General features: G+C 41.5%; 1 protein-coding gene across 1 annotated transcript in view; it reads right to left on the bottom strand.

The window, feature by feature from the left end:
* The window catches only part of LOC117517666 (seizure protein 6 homolog), a 480,354-nt gene that overhangs the window by 9,568 nt on the left and 447,513 nt on the right, over positions 1 to 23,273 (bottom strand). Inside the window, exon 12 of the mRNA XM_034178776.1 lies at positions 4,959 to 5,150. Coding sequence (XP_034034667.1) covers positions 4,959 to 5,150 — 192 coding nt within the window. The remainder of the gene's footprint in view (positions 1 to 4,958; positions 5,151 to 23,273) is intronic.

Below are 23,273 nucleotides of genomic sequence, written 5' to 3'. Positions count from 1 at the left end.
GGACTGCAGCCCTGGCCTCTGGTGGGACATAAAGTCTGTTCTTCGGCCCAGTTCCGGGATCCGGGCTCCGTGCCAGGGCCTCCCGGACGGTTTTCTCTACGTCCCAGGTGAGGATGGCCACGATAGCGGACTCCGGGATGATAGGTTCCGGTGGATCCGACAACTCCGTTTTGACTTCGTCTTCATGTACCCGGGACAAGGCATCCAATCTCTGGTTTTTGGTCCCGGGACGGTAGGTGATCCGAAAGTCAAAACGGCCGAAGAACAGTGACCAGCGGGCTTGCCTGGGGTTCAGCCGCTTGGCGGTCCTGATATACTCCAGGTTCCGGTGGTCAGTGAAAACCGTGAATGGCACGGACGTTCCCTCCAACAGATGTCTCCACTCTTCAAGAGCCTCTTTCACCGCAAGGAGTTCTCGATTGCCGACGTCATAGTTCCGTTCAGCCGGGGTCAACCTGCGGGAAAAATAGGCACACGGGTGAAGGACCTTATCGGCCTTTCCGCTCTGGGATAGCACGGCTCCTATCCCTGAGTCCGAAGCGTCCACTTCAACCACAAACTGGCGACTAGGATCGGGCTGCACCAGAACAGGTGCAGACGAGAAGCGCCGTTTCAACTCCTTGAATGCGGCATCGCACCGATCCGACCAGGTGAAGGGAACTTTTGGAGAGGTCAGGGCTGTCAGGGGGCTAACTACCTGACTGTAGCCCTTAATGAACCTCCTGTAGAAATTCGCAAAGCCGAGGAACTGTTGCAGCTTCCTACGGCTGGTGGGTTGGGGCCAGTCTCTCACCGCCGCAACCTTGGCCGGATCAGGAGCAACGGAGTTGGGGGAGATGATAAACCCCAGGAAGGACAAAGAGGTGCGGTGAAACTCACACTTCTCGCCCTTCACAAATAGCCGGTTCTCCAACAACCGCTGCAGGACCTGACGGACATGCCGGACATGAGTCTCAGGATCCGGAGAAAAGATGAGTATATCGTCTAGATATACGAAGACGAATCGGTGCAGGAAATCTCGCAAGACATCGTTAACTAATGCTTGGAACGTCGCGGGGGCGTTTGTGAGGCCGAACGGCATGACCAGGTACTCAAAGTGACCTAAGGGGGTGTTAAATGCTGTCTTCCACTCGTCTCCCTTCCGGATCCGAACCAGGTGATACGCATTTCTAAGATCTAGCTTAGTGAATATCTGGGCTCCATGCAGGGGCGTGAACACTGAATCCAACAAGGGCAACGGGTATCGATTACGAACCGTGATTTCGTTCAGCCCCCTATAATCAATGCATGGACGAAGTCCGCCGTCTTTTTTACCCACAAAAAAGAAACCTGCACCCATCGGGGAGGTGGAATTCCGGATCAACCCGGCGGCTAAAGAGTCCCGGATGTAGGTCTCCATTGATTCGCGCTCAGGTCGTGAGAGGTTGTACAGCCTGCTGGACGGGAACTCAACGCCTGGAACCAAATCAATGGCACAATCGTACGGACGGTGGGGGGGAAGGGTGAGCGCCAGATCCTTCCTGAACACATCCACAAGATCATGGTACTCCACCGGCACCGTCCCAAGATTGGGCGGGCCTCTGACCTCCTCCTTAGCCTGGGAACCGGGAGGAACCGAGGAACCTAAACATGCCCGATGGCAGGTCTCGCTCCACTGAACCACTACCCCGGACGGCCAATCGATCCGAGGATTGTGTTTCAACATCCAAGAGAACCCGAGAATCACACGGGAGGTGGCAGGAGTCACGAAAAACTCGATCTCCTCCCGGTGGTTTCCTGACACCACCAGAGTTACTGGCGGTGTCTTATGTGTGATTAGAGGGAGTAGGGAGCCATCTAGTGCCCGCACCTGCACAGGCGAGGTAAGCGCCACCAGAGGGAGCCCTGCCTCCCTGGCCCATCTGCTGTCTAGCAGATTCCCTTCAGAGCCCGTGTCCACCAGTGCTGGGGCCTTCAGGGTTAAATCCTCATAAAGGATTGTCACTGGGAGTCGTGTGACAATATGGGTATGTCCCACGTGAATGTTTTGGCCCACCCCTAACCCAGTTTCTAGGGACGGGCGTTGGTGTTTAACCGCTCGGGGCAGTCCCTCACTTGATGCTCTATTGAGCCACAAACAAAGCACGCTCCGCGGACCAGCCTCCTTTGTCTATCTGGTGGCCTAAATGTGGCCCTGCTCGTGTCCATAGCTTCATCAGCAGGGGGAGCTGTAACCACACGGAGCGTAGAGGCCGTGGAGCGTGGGGAGGGCGGAACTCGGTCGGAACCGGAAGGGAGAGGGACGGCGCATGCCCGGCCACGCTCTTCGTCTCGTTCCCGACGGCGTTCTTCTAACCGATTGTCTAATCGTATAACGAGATCAATAAGCCCGTCTAAATCCCGCGGTTCGTCCTTGGCCACCAGGTCCTCCTTCAGGACCAACGACAGTCCATTTACGAAGGCAGCACGGAGGGCAGTGCTATTCCAGCCGGACCTCGCAGCCGCGATGCGGAAGTCGACTGCATAAGCAGCTGCGCTCCGGCGCCCCTGTCTCATTGACAGCAGCACAGCTGAAGCGGTCTCTCCTCTATTTGGGTGATCGAACACTGTTCTGAACTCCCTCACAAACCCATCATATGTCAGAAGGAGCCGTGAATTTTGCTCCCAGAGCGCTGTAGCCCAAGTGCGTGCCTCGCCGCGAAGCAGATTAATTACATAAGCTACCTTACTAGCATCAGTCGCGTACATGACGGGTCGTTGTGCGAAGACGAGCGAACATTGCATAAGAAAGTCCGCGCATGTCTCCACACAACCCCCGTACGGCTCTGGAGGGCTTATGTATGCTTCAGGGGAAGGTGGGAGGGGTCGTTGAACGACCTGTGGAACGTCATTGTTGCGCACAGGGTCGACAGGAGGAGGAGCCGCAGCAGCGCCCTGAGGGCGCGCTTCCACCTGCGCGGCGAGAGCCTCCACCCTGCGGTTAAGGAGGACGTTCTGCTCGGTCATTAGATCCAGCCGAGCCGTAAAGGCGGTGAGGATTCGCTGCAACTCACCGATCATTCCTCCTGCAGACGCCTGTGCGCCCTGCTCTTCCATTGGCCGTTCAACAGCCGGTTGACGCCCCTCGGGGTCCATGACGTTGGCCGAGATATCCTGTTGTGAAAGTGTAGGAACACGGACCCACAACAGGGGGCGCAAATGAACGGACAATGGAGGAAGTCAAATAACAACACTTTACTGTTGTGAATAAGCACAACAAACACAACGGATCACAACAATAGACAAAGAAGTCAATTTACAAGAATGTGTCACGTGGGCAGGCTCGAAGATAAGAGACGTCTGTCCAAAGCAGAACCGGAACCACACGATTTCCTCCGCCACCAAACCCCGGGAATACTGGAGCCGCCAAGTCCCGAACTCCCAGGCGGCCACTGCCTCCGCGTGTCGGATCTGGTACTGCTGGCGAGGAACAAAAAACAGTTAAAGGTGGATGCGTTGGCACCCAGCAATCCGTATGGCGGGGAAAACCACCTCCACCTCTCGTTGGAAGAATGTCTGCTATTCAACGCACAAAAGTAATAAAGGGTTACTGTCAAAAACACAGTCAGCTGAGAACGTTACCTTCTAGGTAGAGCGATATCTCCGCAAAGAGGTGGAGATGTCATCCTGCTGATATACCCCTGCTGATCAGATGATTGGTGACAGCTGTTGTAGGTGATAAGTGACAGCTGTCACCCCGGCTGCTCCTGTGAGGCGGCAGCGCCCTCTGGTGCCTGGAGCCCGCACTCCAGACAGGACGCCCTCTGGTGGTGGTGGGCCAGCAGTACCTCCTCTTCAGCGGCCCACACAACAACATGTGACATATGTTACCCCGTAACGTGATAAATAAGGATGATACATTGTTCAAACTATTCCTTTTTAAGACCGTGTTAACTCAACTAGTAATTTGCATCACTTTTTAACAAAATTGGAGCAACTTTAACTTGTGTCCCCTGTACAAACCAACTCTGACCTTTGTCACCATTCTTGCTGTTTTTATCCCATAACTCCATAGAATTCAGTTACAGACCGTCCAAACCATACCTTTTTGGAATGTTTCAATATGATTGGAGCATCTTTTAATTTTGACTCCTGTGTAATTCTTCAATTGACCTCTACCTGAACGCCAACTGAAAATTCAAGTGCCCAATCGTTTTTTTTTTTTCAAAAGAGGATTGTCTGAGGAGTATTTCTGCCAAATTTGATGCTTTTATCACCATTTGCATGATTCCGCTCTAAATATTCTCTTATCTGCTGCACTATTAAGCATTGTGAATCATTTCACAATTTCTGAAGCAGTTGTTTCACTTTGTGTTCAAAGAGCAACTCATTTTCTGAAGCAATTATTTCTTTACTGGTTAGAGGCTGATCCACTTTCCAAAAACATGAATCACTGTTTGAAGTTGTTGATTAATTTAGATTTGTTATTTTTAACATTTTGAAACAGTTTACCACAATTCGGAAGGAAACGTTGATTTATGTTTTGAAATATTTTGAAACAGCATATTATTATCAGAATTAATTATTTGATGTTTTGAGCATTTGAAAAAAGTTATTTATTTTGTTTCTTCTCATGTTAAACATGTACAGTATAAACCACCAATTATGATATTTTTTGATTCAATTGAGCATTTTTTCTGAATCAGCTGGTTCAAATACTATTTCTAGAACTTGAAAGAGTAAAACCTTCTGCAAAACAATTGATTCATATGCTTCAAGGTTCTGCCATAATCCAAGTAAAACTGAACTGAACCATGATTCAGTAGATCTATTATACTTGTATCCACTTCACATCCATCAAAGACACTTTAATAATTTCTCTTCATGCTTGAGTGCAGAATCTTCTGAATTTGAAATATTTTGATATTGTCATTTTTGCCTAGCAGTGATGTCAAAATCATCTTTAAAGAAGTGTAAGCATGGTATTTATTCTGACTTACGGGTACACTTTGGCAGCCTCTCACTCCACTTGGGGATGGCTGAGTCTCGGTTGAAGCAGGTGAGGATGCTGCTGCCCGACAGGATGTAGCCTTTATTACAGATAAACTGCATCTTGGATCCAACAGCGAAGCGGCTGCCTATGATTACCTTTTGACTGTGCTCCACATTTCCAGGATCCTGACAAGTCATAACTAGTGCACAACAAAAACACAAGATGATGGTGATTAGTTCTTTTGATTGACTGATTTGAATTTATTAAGTAAAATAATGCCCAAAATACTAAAAATATATAGTGCACATAGTAAATATACTTGGATGACACAATAAAAGTGTAAACAAATATTCAGTTGTGGTCCATAAAGTCACTCAGTGCTTTCACTATTTTATTTTTGTTTGTTTTTTGTAATATGTGTATTTTGTTTTTTTGCAAAGTAAGGACAATATTCAATTGAGAGATATACATTTCACAATGCCAGCCAAAGAGCACAGTGATGCCACACCAACATTTAAAAGTAGAATTTGTGTAGAGAAAATGTTGCATTAACTTTTAAACAATTAAGTTCACTCACAATGAAATATCTGGGCTATTGTTCATAAAATCAGCCATTTTCCAATATATTAGCATAGGGTTGGAAATTTGACCTTCTGACAAATGAAACTGATGAATGTGGCCTTTTTTCTTCAGGATGATACCCCTATTTACAAACTGGCAACGGTGGGCACAGCTAACCCAAAAGTTAGCTTTGATAACAGATAATCAGCTAACTGAAAAGTTATCTTTTATAAAGCTAAACCGATAAACCGCCCAAAAATTTATCGGAAGCTACAGCTAACCGATAACGTCCAATATTGTCTCCAGTACACTTGCAACTACTAACAAGCTGAGTTTTAGTTTTAACACCACAATTGCTTCTGGTAGCATCAAAGACAACCACAGACCCAAACAATGTCAGCACTTCTGTCTATAAGCACCCTGCCCCCTGCTGGACACTCCTGTTTACTATATAGCTTGCAGTCGAGACGCAGCTGAGAGGAACAGTGAAGCCCAAATCTCTCCTCAAAAACATTATCGCTGTGAGCCAGAGGTCTTGGAAAATAAAGCAGTGCTGAATTATGGTTTGGATTTAAAAATGAAATTAATACCGATAGAATAACTCCATTAATGTCAATTCTGTCATTTGTAAGTTAAAATATAACATATATCTTTTAATGTTAAATAATGCACTAATTCCAAAGTTTTGTAACAAACACAGACAGATACGAAAGGGATTATGGGTAAAATGTGCCTCCGCTAAACACTGATTGGTTGACTCATTCATTCTATTTAAAAACCAACATGTTAATGTGAGGTGTGTGTTGGGTGTTTACTGAAGAGGTACAGCTGGACCGAGCCGATTGCGTTGGCACGTGCACGCGCACGGAACAGTGACATGATGATTTGATTGAGTTAACTGACGCTGCTACACACACACACACACACAAAATCCACTCCCCTGTAAGCCATCTGGATGCATGAAGAGTTGCTGAAAAGCTGGAACATACCATTCAATTAAATATTTGTACCATTGAACTCATAAACATTCATTATTTGTATACCATTGACAACATTTTTGACCATCAGGATGAAAATGTCTACACTACAGGGGTTCAACTGCTGCAGCAACAATGGAAGAATTGCTTGGACTTCAAAGGGGACAATGTTTAAAAAAAAAAACCACAACTATCTCTTCTCACAAGGCAGTCCATGGGCCAAATTCCAGTTAAAGGGACTAAACAACACTTACAATCCAGGCTCACATTATATGCCATGGTCCACACAAAAATGTAAGATAGTCTTCCCAGGGTGGCACCTATAGCCAGGTAGAGGGGGTCAGTGAAGGATTACACAAGGATTAAAATTGATAAATTCTCCAATCATATTGAAATGTATATAACAGTATCTGTCTGATCATAAAGATTCCAAAAAGGTATAGAATGGACTATATATGACAGACTGTTATGGAGTTATAAAATCAGCAACACGAGTGCTCTGACAGCACAATATCCCCTGCTGGCAAATGCTGCTTTGGTACAAATGCTTGCTACATTCTGATGACAATTCAAAGTATCTGATAACATTTGTTTTGTGAACACACATCAGCTATTTGCACTTCTAGCAAAAACTGTAAAATTAGCTAATTTTAGTGAAGAATTTCTTTAATAAATCAAGAGAAACATTTCTTGCTAATGAATCACAGGATATACTAATAAATCTATCAAACAATAGTATAATATGTGTATAATCAAGATATATCAAGGACTTCCACAAAATTCCTCCAAAAATTGTGAGTTGATTTCAGAATGCAGACACCCATTCATGAAACGGACAGAGCCTAGATTTGTTAATCAAAGGCCATAACTCTGGTAAAATAGGCCAAACTTGATTGATATGATAATATGCACATTACCAACCTATAACAAGGACTTGTACCAAGTTTCATGAAATTCCTCCTAAAATTGTGAGAGGAGTTGATCTTAGAATGCTTACACTCTTTTTGGGACAGACGGGCAGACAGACAGACACACAGACAGATGGAAATTTATCACGACATAATCCCTCTTCAGGCCTTTGGCCAGCAGGGGATAAAAATGGTGACAAAGATGAATTTCAATTTGTGCAGGACTCAAAAGTTAAAGTTAAAAGATTATTGCTTGAATTAATTATAGTTTTAAAAAATTGTTTGCGCCATCTGTCGTGCATCACATTACGGTGCAACATATGTCATAATGTCACAGAATCCAGTGGTCGTTGACCTTGTCATTACTCTAGACCAAGCATTCAACATGGTCAAAAATATGCCATTGATTAATCCTGAGCTCACCCAATCTTTCACAGACCCTTACCCGGCTATAGCTGCCACTCTGGGGAGGCTTTCATACATCTTATCGTGGGCCATGGTACATGAAGACTGGACTGTCAGTGCTGTTTAGTCCCCTTAGGTGGTACAGATTAGGTCAAAATAGACTTTGAGCTCATGGGCTAAAGGTGTCATGTCTAGCTGGTTAAATTTTCATCAAACTGTGCGTGTGAGGATTTTAACACTGCAAATACCAAATCAAATGCAACAGAAAGCTTTGGAAGTCACTTTACCCTCCTCACATCTCGGCACATCACCACTCCAAGAAAGATCCCACTGGCACATGAGGATCTCTGAGCCCACCAACTCATATCCAGGGTAACACTGGTAGGTGATCACAGTGCCATGAATGAGATCAGGGTGGGACGTGCTCTTCCAGCCGTTTGTGATCTCTGGCAGCTCGGAGCAAGTGTCGTTTCTTGGCACCTCTGTTGGTATGAGACAGAACAGACGGTGTTCATCTCAGACATAATGATAAGTCAAATGAATGAATGAATTTATTTGGCACACACATACTTAACAAAAACTCATTAACAAAAAAATAAAACAATTTCACAGTTTTGTGCAGCCGAAAGGGTGTAAGCAGAAGCAAAAGCTTGTAAACACCCAACCCTTTTACCATTTATATATATATATATATATATATATATATATATATATATATATATATATATATATATATATATATATATACTCATAACAACAAATACCCCCAAAAACCAAGCACAGACAATATAGATTAACCAATGAACTAAAATTTCTCAACACAACAGAACAAACAATAGTGCACAACACTCAATCCAAAAAACAATAACAAAATCAGTAATCCTAATTCTTCATACTATAACAAGTAATTATATTGTTTTTATAAAGTCTTTTAAAGCCAACTATGGTCCCAAAATTTCAAAATTTGTAAATCGACAAATAGTGGTTTATTCCTGATAACTCTTATAGCTTTCTTTTGTAATAAAAATATTGGATTTGTATGTGTTTTATATGTGTTTCGCCAAACTTTAATGCAATAGGTCATATATGGAATAGTGCATCTAACGAATGTTGGGAGAGGAAGTCTTGTGCTTTATACATCATCAGTTTGAACATTAAATATCTTGTCTTGGTGGTGTATTCAATTGAATATAGGTTGAAGAGGATTTGCAAATCATTGTATGCTGTTTTTATTTACATTTCACACAACGTCCCAACTTCATTGGAATTGGGGTTGTAATAAATTTATACTTAAATTCCTGGGCTTATTTACAAATATAATAAACTTTGTTTACCAAGATGAAGCGATAATTTCTTTGAATCAAACCATCATTATACATAACAGCTTTCATGGATCTTTAAAATGCAGAATATCAGAGTTTTGACAACAGGAGAAACCATAGACTCACCAAAGAAGTGGACCACAAAGCCGTTGTTGTAGCCATAGATGTTGGTGGCCGGATCGGACTGGAACTGAATCGTGACATCAGCCATTGAAGTGTAGAGTTTGAAGTGGGGTCGTGTGCCACTGTATTGGCCCAGGATATTAGCTGTCAGGTCATCTCCATCATAGAAGGTCAGAAGGTCATTCTTCCCCACATGGAAACTACAGAGGACACATGACATATAAATATCCTACAATACAGTGTTAACAAACTGAGTGGCTGCAAACAATGATGCTTAAAGTGAATATAAGAGCCTTATCAACGCCTGATGGTCTTCACTAAATATTATAAAAGCTGATGATGCAAACGAGTGTCCACACTGACTGAAGATTTTAAATCCTGATCATACTTGCTGAGATTGAAAACAAAACCCTAAATAATTCAGGTCTCATTTGTCCTGACACTCACACTGCTCTCATGAATATGCGATGAAGTGCATAACTGCAAATATGAGCACATCACAATGGGATCAAATCCAGTTTTCCAGCTCACTTCTGTAAGGAAACTGTCAAGAGGTGCTGATGCCCACTGAACTGCACAATTTACTAAATTAGACTTTGTTTTAGTTATAAAGCCTCAAAATGACCAGTTAAATGATGTGGAAGGAAATAAACCAGACAAATGTTTCCTGCAATGCACTAACCGTAATGTCACAACCCAATTCAAAAGTAGATATTTGCTTTGGTTGTTCCACTATTTTAGTGTCAAATTATTCCCAACTTATAAACGTTTGTGTTTTACTTCACCATGAGTTGAAATAAAAGTATTCAGCTGTGATTCTTTACATTTTGCTATGTTTATCTTTTCAGTTGAACAGTTTTGCTGTTCTGCTACTGGAACAGCAATGAGTTATTTAATTGGGGTCAAAGGTGAAAACAGGAATTTCTTGTCATTTTCAGAATCTGCTTAATGGCCTCACTGGTTACAGAAATTCAAGTAGATCAATTCAGCTCAGTTCATTTACAATGCATCTGGAAAGTATTCACAGCATTTTACTTTTCCATATTTTGTTTTGTTACAGCCTTATTCCAATATGATGTAAATTAATATTTTTCCTCAAAATTCTACTCACAACACCCCATAATGACAATATAAAAATATTATTTTTATTTTTGTAAATTTATTGAAAATGAAAAGCTAAGAAATCACATATACAGTAGTGTTCAGAATAATAGTAGTGCTATGTGACTATGTTTTGAGTATATTTCTTGTTGTTTCACAGGAAACAAGGTACCAGTAGATTCAGTAGTCACAAATCCAACAAGACCAAGCATTCATGATATGCACACTGTTAAGGCTATGAAATTGGGCTGTTAGTAAAAAAAGTAGAAAAGGGGGTGTTCACAATAATAGTAGTGTGGTATTCAGTCAGTGAGTTCATCAATTTTGTGGAACAAACAGGTGTGAATCAGGTGTCCCCTATTTAAGGATGAAGCCAGCACCTGTTGAACATGCTTTTCTCTTTGAAAGCCTGAGGAAAATGGGACATTCAAGACATTGGTCAGAAGAACAGCGTAGTTTGATTAAAAAGTTGATTGGAGAGGGGAAAACTTATACGCAGGTGCAAAAAATTATAGGCTGTTCATCTACAATGATCTCCAATGCTTTAAAATGGATAAAAAAAAAACAGAGACGCGTGGACAAAACAGAAAACAACCATCAAAATGGATAGAAGAATAACCAGAATGGCAAGGCTCACCCATTGATCAGCTCCAGGATGATCAAAGACAGTCTGGAGTTACCTGTAAGTGCTGTGACAGAAGACGCCTGTGTGAAGCTAATTTATTTGTAAGAATCCCCCGCAAAGTCCCTCTGTTTAATAAAAAGACGTGTGCAGAAGACGTTACAATTTGCCAAAGAACACATCAACTGGCCTAAAGAGAAATGGAGGAATATTTTGTGGACTGATGAGAGTAAAATTGTTCTTTTTGGGTCCAAGGGCCACAGACAGTTTGTGAGACGACCCCCAAACTCTGAATTCAAGCCACAGTTCACAGTGAAGACAGTGAAGCATGGTGGTGCAAGCATCATGATATGGGCATGTTTCTCCTACTATGGTGTTGGGCCTATATATTGCATACCAGGTATCATGGATCAGTTTGGATATGTCAAAATACTTGAAGAGGTCATGTTGCCTTATGCTGAAGAGGACATGCCCTTGAAATGGGTGTTTCAACAGACAATGACCCCAAGCACACTAGTAAACCAGCAAAAATCTTGGTTCCAAACCAACAAAATTAATTCCTCGCAGATGTGAAGAAATCATGAAAAACTGTGGTTATACAACTAAATACTAGTTTAGTGATTCACAGGATTGCTAAAAAAGCAGTTTGAACATAATAGTTTTGAGTTTGTTGCATCAACAGCAGATGCTACTATTATTGTGAACACCCCCTTTTCTACTTTTTTTACTAATAGCCCAATTTCATAGCCTTAAGAGTGTACATTTCATGAATGCTTGGTCTTGTTGGATTTGTGAGAATCTACTGAATCTACTGGTACCTTGTTTCCCATGTAACAATAAGAAATATACTCAAAACCTGGATTAATCTTTTTAGTCACATAGCACTACTATTATTCTGAACACTACTGTACATAAGTATTCACACCCTTTGCTCAATACTTTGGTTCATGTACATTTGGCAGCAATTACAGCCTCAGGTCTTCTTGAATATGATGTCACAAGCTTGGTGCATCTCTCTTTGGGCAGTTCTGCACATTCCTCTTTGTAGCACCTGTCAAGCGCCATCTTGTTGGATGGGGAGCATCAGTGCACAGCCATTTTCAGATCTCTCTAGAGATGTTCCTCAGATTCAGGACTGGGGTCTGGGTGGGCCACTGAAGTACATTCACAGATTTGTTCTGAAGCCACTCCTTTGATATCTTGGCTGTGTGCTTAGGGTTGTTGCTGAAAGATGAACCGTTGACCCAGTATGAGGTCAAGAGTGCTCTGGAGCAGGTTTTTATTCAGGATGTCTCTGTACATTGCCACATTCATCTTTGCCTCAATCCTGACTAGTCTCCCAGTTCCTGCTGCTGAAAAACATCCACACAGCATGATGCTGCCACCACCATGCTTCACTGGAGAGATGATGCCTGGTTTCCTTCAAACATGACATCTGGCATTCACACCAAAGACTTCAATCTTTGTCTCATAAGACCAGAGAATTTTGTTTCTCATGGTCTAAGAGTACTTCAAGTGCCTTTTGGCAAACTCCAGGTGGGCTGCCATGTGCCTTTACTAAGGAGTGGCTTCCATCTGGCCACTGTACCATACATGCCTGATTGGTGGATTGCTGCAGAGATGGCTTTCCTGCTGGAAGGTTCTCCTCTTTCCACAGAGAGATGCTGGAGCTCTGACAGAATGACCATTGGGTTTCTTGGTCACCTCCCTGACTAAAGTCTCTTTCAAACTGGGCTTGTGATGCGTATGGAGTACACTGGAAAAATGCGCAGATTCGGCGTAGTCCCTGTGTAGGCTGTTCTGTGATGGTGCATGGTTGCATTCCTAGTCTTGCAGAATCACGCGCATTCTGTCCACGAGGAGTTGACGGTGAACATGTGCTCCCGCTGGCAATTGGTCCGTGAGCAGGTATTAATGGACTTTATTTAACTTGCCACAATCTTGAGAGAACTTGGAGGTGAAGAAAGCTGCGTGCTGCAGCGACGATTGGCACATGCAATCTGTCCATGAGAAGTGGACCGTGGACATGTCCTCTCGCTGGCATTCTATCCATGATGAGTGGACGTGGACATGTCCTTTGAATGTGGAAGCTTGGAAGCTTGTCCCACCTCTTCTTCTGTGGATTTGAAGCTTCACTGCCAGCAAAGTCCAGCAGGATGGCTAAATCTATCAATGTGTATGTACTGATAAAAAAAATTAAAAGGATTTAAAATGGTATGCCACACCTCCTGAAGTGATTTTATGGACGTGGTGAAGAGGTAAGCTATTGACCAAGACCAAAGATAACAGTTTAAAACTTGAAATGTTATATTACAATTCAGTTCAATTTCTGAGCAAGCACACAGGCAGCAGTGGTAAGGAAAAACTCCCTCTGGTGGTTGTTGAGGAAGAAACCTCAAGCAGACCAGATCGTTTAGTTTAGTTTATTAGTTATTTAAGGGACAATGTACATCATTAAGCTCAAAGAGACAGAGATGCACCAGATTATAGCTAAATAGCTAATTTCCATCACAGAGGGGTGACCCATTGCTTTGGCCATTCTAACAGTTACAAGGTTTTTTACAAATTTTAAAAGAATTTCTTTACAAACAGAACACACACACACACACACACACACACACACACACACACACACACACACACACACACACACACACACACACACACACACACACACACACACACACACACACACACACACACACAAACAGAAAGCAGTCATTAATTAAAATCAAAAAGCAGTCCATATTGCAGTCAGATGTCCTGGGGTGCAGGACATCTGTTAAAAGTCTTGTCAGTGCCTCAGATAAAGAGAAAAAGAGCAGAATCAGTTGGCCAAAAATAACTACCTAAGGCATTAGTTCACTAGCAGTAAATCAACAGACAAGCAGAGAGAATACTAAAGTGGTCACAAGGAGCTAGCTAGCTAGCTAACAGACCCAGAATTTTGATGTAGTGAGACTGCGACCTGTTCTGCTGCTATTACCTTAATGTTGATATGCCACAAAATGTGATTGTTTAAATGGTAAACATGATCTGCAATTAATTGTAGCAATTTGTTACACATTATTGCCATTTGGTGAAATAACATCCGCACCTGTTGGGTGCTCTCTAAGTGAACTCTAGGTGGACAGCAAGACAAGTGCAGAGCTATGGCAGAATGGAGAAACATCCATAGACAGAAAGAATGTACTATATACTACATGCAGTTGCATAATTATTTATATTTGTGTTCACCTTTTTGGTTGGGTTGTGACTTAGCCAGGTCAGTATGTGAGTAATGCAATTAAAAAAGAAATCTTATCAATAATTCGACATTTAAGTGTGGGTTGTAACATTTTATATAACACTGATGTAAGGTTTGACAGAATCTCAGCTGACATTGATTAAGAATGCATTAACCTTTTCCATTATAAATTATATGTCTCTGCTCTCTTTACAGAGCATCAGTGGGAGCTTGACATTTATTCACACACAAGGGAGACAAAATGGTAAAAAAAATATAGTCACAGTCATTGTTGTTTCCTGCTAATACACAACAACAGAGAAATCGTGTCCTGTTTGCAAATATCGCAATACATGATGCAAACAGTATCTATCTACAGTATCTACCTATCTATCTATCTGATCATCGAAAAATCCATTCTTATATAAACATGAAGTCACATTAGAGTATTTTATTAATAATACATGAATTAACATGACCCACAAGTCAGTGATTCACCACATGTGAGTTAAAGCCAGACCATGTTGGATTGACTGGATCCCTGAAGTTTCTCTTCATTTGAGCCTTTTGAAAGAGCACAATAAACGGATGCCAAGAATCATGTTCAGTAACGTTGCTCCCTCTGTTTATTTAGACAGTTAATGAGGCAATTTGCACCTCAGTTTCTCAATCTCTAGCTGTGAATAGGAGGTAGGTCTAACTGCAGTCTTGCAGTCATTACATGACACGCGTGCTACATGAAGCACCTACTTCACAGAGCAGTTTAAAAAACCTTAATTCACACATCCAGATTAGGGTTAGGGTAGGGTTATGATCTTCAATTACACCTTGCAGTACAGGGTTTAGGGGTTGGATGGGAGTTAGGATTAGGGCAAGGGATTTGGACAAGGGGTGAGATTTAGGGTATGGGGTCAGAGTTAAAGTTAGGGTGAGGGATTAGGAATTATGGTTATTGGTTTCGATTAGGGTAGTGTGTGACAATTAGGGTTTGTGGTTAAGGTTACAGTTGTGGTTAAGGTTACAGTTATGTTCCCAATTTTCATGGGAACATAAATTCTTTTCTGTCCTTTAATATATTTTCAGATTCCAAATATCTGGAGACAGAGTGATTTTATCAGCATCTCATCTAACATAAGAAATATCGACCCACAATGCATTGCTTTGTCAACATCCTTTTTTCTTCTTCAGTCAGAAAAAATTTTCAGCCTCTTTGTTTACAATGTCCAATGTCCAAGGTTTTTTTTTTTTTTTTTTTTTTTTTTTGCATATGTCTACGAGAAAGCCACACAGCGTATCCAGTTTTGCAAGTGTATGTCAATGAAGGCTTGGAGAAGAAGTGACGTTGCGATAGTGATCTCAAGCAGTTAGCACTGCTAGGTGTTCATGATGTACTGTTATATTTAAACATTTGGGCACCCCCGATGATTTCCATGATTTTCCTTTACAAATCATTGGTTGTTTGGATCAGCAATTTCAGTTAAATATATCATATAGCAGACAAACACAGTGATATTTGAGAAGTGGAATGAAGTTTATAGGATTTACAGAAAGTGTGCAATAATTCTTTAAAAAAAAAGCAGGCTCAGAAACCAACAAACCTGACTGAACTGGACATGTTTTGTAAAGAACGGTCCAAAATACCTTCAACCAGAATCCAGACTCTCATTGGAAGCTATAGGAAGCATTTAGAGGCTGTTATTTCCTGCAAAAGGAGGATCTACTAAATATTGATATATTTTTTTCTGTTGGGGTGCCCAAATTTATGCACCTGCCTGTTTAAATAATTATTGCACACTTTCTGTAAATACTAGAAACTTCATTTCACTTCTCAAATATCAGTGTGTTCATCTGCTATATGATATATTTAACTGATTTATAAAGGAAAATCATGGAAATTATCAGGGGTGCCCAAACGTTTGCATACAACTGCATATGTTTACCGGCTTACTGACTGTAACTGGACAAAAGAAAGAATCAAAAGACACAAAGTGACAATGGCAATCTGATGTTTAATGACTGTATGTGGAACTTAGAAATATGTAAGGTTATGAAGCCCGTGAATCAAGAAGCAGTGTCAGACAGCAGGATGATATTCTCTGCAGATGCTGTAAGATGTAAAATCAGCGGGATGCCGTTGGGTTGCAGGGTATTATTTGTTGTTTGTTACTTAGTTTGTCCAGTTTGGTTTACACTTATTGGATGTATTTTTATCATTGGCTGGGTCAATTAGAGCACAACTGGAAAAATGTTTGACTGTAAATCTCTTCAAAATAAGGTAAATAATAATTATGCGCCTCGTACAGTGGCTCAGATGTGGCTATATCCGGTATGGAGAATTATGCAGCTTTTTCTATTCAGTTTTCACTGAAGCCTTGGCTTTGTGGCCTTCAGTGTTTTCAACATCATCGTTCTTTTCGAAATCACCAACAAAACAACACCAATGTTCTTCCTTCTGCGGCAAAAATGCAACATCTGCAAATGCTTTTTACATACAAAGGGAATTTTGATCTGGTGTCAAACAAGATGCAACTCAACACTGCAGACGAAACTGTCAGATTATTGTCTGGAGCGCTACTAAATCAAACCATTGTCTACCTGACAAACTGTAACCTTTCCTTCTGGCTGGGTTCCTTTATAGTCTGCCCAGTCCCTTTTTGTCATCAAGAATGCTGCACTCACCCTTGGTTTAAATTCTCCCTCTGACCCCATCTGGCTGCACTTTCTGCCTGAGGTGTATTCAAACCCTGGTGACAGCACAGAATGCCAACTCCAGACTTACACAGCAACCGTCCAAATGAGTCACCTTCCTTCTCTGCGGCAAACTGGCTATTACTTCCCTCAAATGCCATCCCACCTGTCTCCTTTGATGGTTTCCACTCCACTCAGGAAAGCAATCGCTCCTCCTGTGTTGCAAACAGATCACTTCAAGAAATACGTCACACCCTCCCTATGCGTCCCTTCACTTCCCTGTCATCCCATCTGGTTATGCAAAAATCCGAAGGACTCCACCAAGTCTACAATTTCACAATTGATTTTACAACAAAATATAAATTCGAGCCATTTGCAGGGTAGTTGGGGGGTTAAGATCAACTTTAAGCCCTTCCAAACATTTTCACACATCGTGATGGAAGAACAAGTCTCTGAATAGATCAAACATTTGCTATATAAAATGATTGACACTTTCCAAGCCACCAAAGTTCACTGTTTTGAAATGCTTTACAAGTAAATGATATATTTCCCTCAGAAAATGATTTCTAGTTAAAAACAACAACAACACACACTTAAAAAACACAAGTGTTTCAAAGAAAGCTAAATCATTGGTTTGAAACAATCACAACACTAAGGTTCTTATCTCACTGGGCTGTGACTGTCAGAGAGTAGTTGAAGACACGAATTAGTAAGCAAACATGCTCATGACTGACAAGTTCGCCGTTGGCATCTCAGTGAAGTGGTGCAAATGACACATGCGCATACGTCCAAATGTCAGACAATATCTTACGGTGAAGATGTCCACATACATATAGGTATGTGACAAATGTCACATTCTGCATCAGCTGATTTGGGTTCAACAATGGTGGTGTCATGAGCGTTTGTCCAGCAATGGGTTGCAGCAATGCTCTCTAAAAAAATTATTTTGTTGTAATCTGTTGTATTTCATTCACTTACAGTAGTGTTCAGAATAACTAATAACTAACTAATGTTTCCCATGTAACAATAAGAAATATACTCAAAACCTGGATTAATCTTTTTAGTCACATAGCACTACTATTATTCTGAACACTACTGTATACACTTTCTGATGATGTAGTACACATGTCTGCTGTGATTGGTGGAAAAATTTTGGTACAGCCCATTTCACATCTGCACAATTTGTAATGGAAAATCGCTGTGTGTTCTCTTGATGAAAACCAGCATGGTTTGATAAAAGGTGAGTAAAGTATTCCTTGTAAAGTAGATAGTATGTTTCTATAGAAAGTAGTGAATATGCAAAATTTGGTGAATATTGATCGACTCCTATGACTGCTATAGAGCCCCCAAAATAAGAGAGCTGCTCTCCCACATGGCGTCCATTTGTTGTTTGTTTACCTCTCAAATAAACGTCATTTATGAGCATTCTAGACTCCCAATTCAAATCCAACTGAGTGCAGAAGTTGAATTAAAATGTGTAGGTGGTATATTGTGGATTACCTTATTTATAATAAATTAGTAATAGCCAGATGGCTGGTGATTATGAAGGCTGTATTTTCACATCGGGCACTCTCAGTCAGTGTGTTGGTCACGTGACCAAATTGGAGTAACCTGATTGGCCAGTACCTTGTGTTTTGTAAACACTGCGATGTGATGTGTTCAGTTGACTGCTGCTTGGCATGGTTTCAATAATAATATTGTGCTTTTTCAAGTCTGACAGCAATATTTGTTTGTTTTTTAGATAAAGCTATATTTCTTAAGCTTTAAAATGGTGTATTATTTGTTGAAATTGATAAAGAAACAAGGATGTTATGCCTCCTCCAGTGACGCCACAAAAGGTCACAAAACCCAAGTCAGTTTCCTATTGTTTTATATACAATGTCAAACCGCCAACGAGCCTAATTAGGGATCAATTAATTAGCTCTAATTTCCTTAATTCTTGTCCTATGAAGCTGATTAAAGTACCACTGGAAAGGTCTTTGAAAGTTCTTTCCAATGGTGCATAAGAGTTAATCCATGGAATTTGAATTTTTTTGTCACATACCTAATATATACATAAGTTCTGCTCAGATGCAAAGAGGCACTCTCATGAATGTCGAGTGTACCCTTTGCAGATGCAACAATCCTTTGATTTGTGCGCAAATACAATGCAGCACTCTTATGGACGTGTTCAGCTAGTATTATCCTGCTATTATGTGAATAGATTATCCTGCTTTATGAATAGATAATCCTGCTATATGTGGAAATTCCCTCGACTGTACCCAGTAAGAAACAGCCCTGTATATTATAAGAAAATAAAAAAAAAAAATTGTGAATAAATAAATAAATAAATAAATAATAATAATAATACCAAAGACTTGAGTAGCTCCACTGAGAAGAAAACAAAAAAATACAAAAGGAAGACAACTGTGAACACGGCACTCACCCACTTGTAGAATGATTTCCCGAGGGATGAAATATGCAATGTCTAGCAGTCCACGCCATCCAAGATCACCTGGCTGACATTGTCACGCATGGCTCATGCACATGCACCAGCCAGAGGATGAAATATGTAATGTCTAGCAGTCCACACCATCACAGAGCTCCTGGCTGGCACCGTCATGCACATATCACGCGTGACATCCTCCTGTGGACAGATGTCCTCCTTGGATCTTGGGAATTACCAGTATTCATCCATTACTGTGCTGAAGCCCGCCTCTGTGCATGGGCTCCTGCTGTGATACTTAATAAAAATTAAAGATAATCCCAGTTGGTGCCGACAGGTGTATCCAGCCTAGTGACCATGAGAGGTGGCTGCTGGACTCCCTTAGCCGCTTCCAGAAGCACTGATTCTCTCCAATCATCTCTGCTATTTTGGCTTGCTCCCAGGGCAGCTCATGCATGTCTCCCAGGGGGAATGTCAGATCCTCCTTTTTGTCTCCAATCACTCACAATATAGTTTCATCCACTATCAACACTGTCACAAAGTCCTCTCACAATTCTTGTATGTTATGAGTTGCAGAGGCTACATTCAGAGGACTTTAAAATGCCCATGATGGCTCTGGAAATGTGCGGGTCTGTGTGGCGAGGACACTTGTGACCTCACCACGTGCAGTGCTGTGCAACGGCCTGCAAGTCAAGTGAGGGAAGTGCACCACCTAGAAAATTTTGAGCAACATCGAATGATTTCCTTCACAATTACTATTTTCAGATTGTCACAGCCCAGAGAGACAGGACCCTTTAAAGTGAAACAATTACATCAGAAGATAATTTACTGATTCTGTACTGTTTCAAAAACCAAATTAAACAATTGTTACAGAAAATAATTCTCCATGTTGAAATACACAAAACACAAGAAGAAACAATTGTTTCAGAAAACAATTCACTGTTTCTTAACACCTAACAGAAAATAAAACTGCTTCCGAAAAAAAAAAAAATCAGTACTTTGAAAGGCTCAAAAGACTGAATGAAACACATTTCAGAAAAGGCTCTTTCCCTGTTCAACTACGATGATTGTGACAATTAGCAGAGAGTGAAGATTTTTTGGTTCAGAAAATTATTCTCTTGTTTGAAACCCTCAAACAACTAAATGTAAGAACTGGTTCAAAATAGAGGTTTTCAATTTTCAATAAATGTGTACTGAGCAGGTCTGAAGCAGAGTGTGAAACCTCTGGGATGAGGATCATGAGCTTCAAATCTGACACCATGGTCCTCTGTTGGAAAAGAGTGGATTGCCACCTCTGGGTCAGGGAAGAGTTTTTACCCCAAGTGGAAGAACTCATGTATCTAGTTTAGGTAAGATGCATGTCGGGTAAGATGAAGCGTGAGATCGGAAAATGGATTGGGGTTTCGTCTGAGGTCCTGCAGACCCTGTACTGGACATGGTGAAGAAATAACAGAGCCAGAAGGCGAGACTTGATTTACTAGTCAATTTTTGCTCCCATACTCACCAATGGTCATGAACATTGAGTCATGTCTGAAAGAACAAGGCCACAGACACAAGTGGTGGAAATTACATTTGTCCGTGGGGTATCTAGGCTTACAGTCGGGGACAGGGAGAGAAGCTCAGATATCCCGGAGGGACGGATTAGAGCCGCTGCACCCCAAGGAGCTAGCAAAGGTGGAGGTCTTCCATGCATGCCCAACTGGCGGGGGGACCCAGGGAAGACCCAGGACACACTGGAGGGACTATATTTCCCACCTGGCTTGGGATAGCCTCAGGATTCCCCAAGGAGAATTAGAGGACTTGGCTGAGGATTGGTAAGTGTGGGATGACCTGGTTGATGTACTGTCACCGAGACCCGGACCCGGATAAATTGCAGAAAACAAATTCATTAATATAAAAAAAATCTAAAACTTCATTAAAAAATGCTTCAAAAAATGATTCTCTGCCTTAAAGCACTTGAAAGCCTTCATGAAGATGCTTCATATCCACACAGTGTAAAACAGTGATGGTGACACGCAGTCACGCATTCAAAATAAATGACTGGATTAACGATTGAACAATTGGATCACCCTTGATGACTGAGCGACACATGAAATAAAGTATGTTCTTGCTGATTGTTTCACGTTCCCTCAGTCAGATATATTTTGACCAACATGAATTGAGTCTATAAAGAAAATTAACTTATAAACTTAATTTGAACGCCTGTCTGCAGACAAGGAGATGATAAATTCCTTTGACACATGAGGCATCATGTCAAATTTGTCTTCTTCTGTGTAACACTCATAGTCCTCACAAGAGGTCGCTCTAAACCCAAGGTGTCCAAACAAAGTCCTGGGCAGTAAATTGACACAAATACTGTTAAACAGAGTTCCTTGCTGCATTCAGCAGCCAGACATTTCTGGATATTCAGTGAATACTAAAATCCAAACGTGGACCTTGAACAGTGCGGATACAGGTGGGGATATCAGCCGCAACCTTGTGTTCTGCTCTTACTGAAGCCGTACTCCATGCTAATTAGAAAAGATCCAGCCCTCATGTTTGGCCTAAATTAATTAATCAGCTCTCATTATGCACACCGTTCCTCTATAATTGCCAGCACAGGCATGGCGATGAATGATAAACCAGAAAACATTCTCATTAATGCGGGAACGTGTGCCCACCCTTATAATGAGACAGCTCTCACCCATAGGAGCCTTTGCCATTCCAACACATAAACATGCTTAACACACAAATTACATTTATCCAAGGCTTCAGGAATGCTGGTCCCAACATGAACACACCAGGCAGGTGCGTAGGGGATTAGACAGGTAGTCGGTTTCTATTGCCAAGAAGGTCACGCTTTACCAACCCCGAGATAATCCCAAGGTGGACACAGCACTGTTAATTTACAGCCAGTGGCTTCATTTTTAGACAGGTGCAGTTCTCTAAGAATGAAAATCTGTTTCCTTCAAACCAAATAAGTTTACTTTGAGATGTAGGGAAGAGACTCTGGGATTTCTTACCCTCGGCGCATCGGTTGACTTTTGACATCTGACGTTAATCACAGAAATTTAATCTCCGAATAAAGAGCACTGTGGCAGTGCAGTCGCAACCCCCCTGTGTGGTGTTTATTGTGAGTTAGTGGTGCACTCTGATGCTGTGATTCCCTTTTGATCTGAAGCTCATATTTGAGCGATAGCTCCTATGAATGCAGTAACAATGACAGATTAGATTCAGGGTATTAAGTGTATTACAGTCATGCAGTGGCATTGAGTACAAAGCTAGTGCAGGCAGCATGCAACCTCTGTGGCACAGTGCAGATGGCTGAATTTTAAAAAAATGATTGAAGTGTTCCCATCTATATTATAATAGCCAAGCATCCTCTGTGTGCATGTATGCATGCATGCATGCATGTGCATGGCTTCAATCACGGAGAAACTGGGGAGAGCTGACATTTGCCATTAGGTATGCTTATGTATTTTGGGGCAAGGATGAGCGCTGCAAAAACAGAAGTTAATAGCACTAATAATTTTGGAGAAATTAGCGATGTTAGCTAACAACAGTGAACAATGGGCATTGTGCAATGCATCATGGGAGTTCGGGTTTTGGAGTTTTAAATGTTATTATGGTTCATGTTAGTTTAACAGTGTTGTTAGTGTTACTGAATTATTGCGTTTTTGTAGTTCAATTGGTTTAGTCAGTTTAGTTAAGTGTCAAGTTGCCATTACCATGAGTGAGAAGTGTAGTGCATTTGATCTTTGTCTTCCATCATCATCTTTGTTTGTGGGTGTATAAATAAAAGCACCTGTTTAGGGCAGAATGCAGAAAATACAAAAAGCTCTGTATGCGTGCGTATGTGTAACTTTGAACACACACAAACTGGGGAGAGCTGACATTTGCCAGTTGGTATGCTTATGTATTTTGGGATCAAGGATATATGCCACTGAAATGGAATGTTGGTAGGATTTTTGGAGAAACTATGGAT

This window comes from Thalassophryne amazonica, chromosome 9, assembly GCF_902500255.1.
Source record: "Thalassophryne amazonica chromosome 9, fThaAma1.1, whole genome shotgun sequence".
In the NCBI taxonomy this organism is placed as follows: Eukaryota; Metazoa; Chordata; class Actinopteri; order Batrachoidiformes; family Batrachoididae; genus Thalassophryne; species Thalassophryne amazonica.
This window is presented reverse-complemented; position numbering and strand designations above follow the sequence as displayed.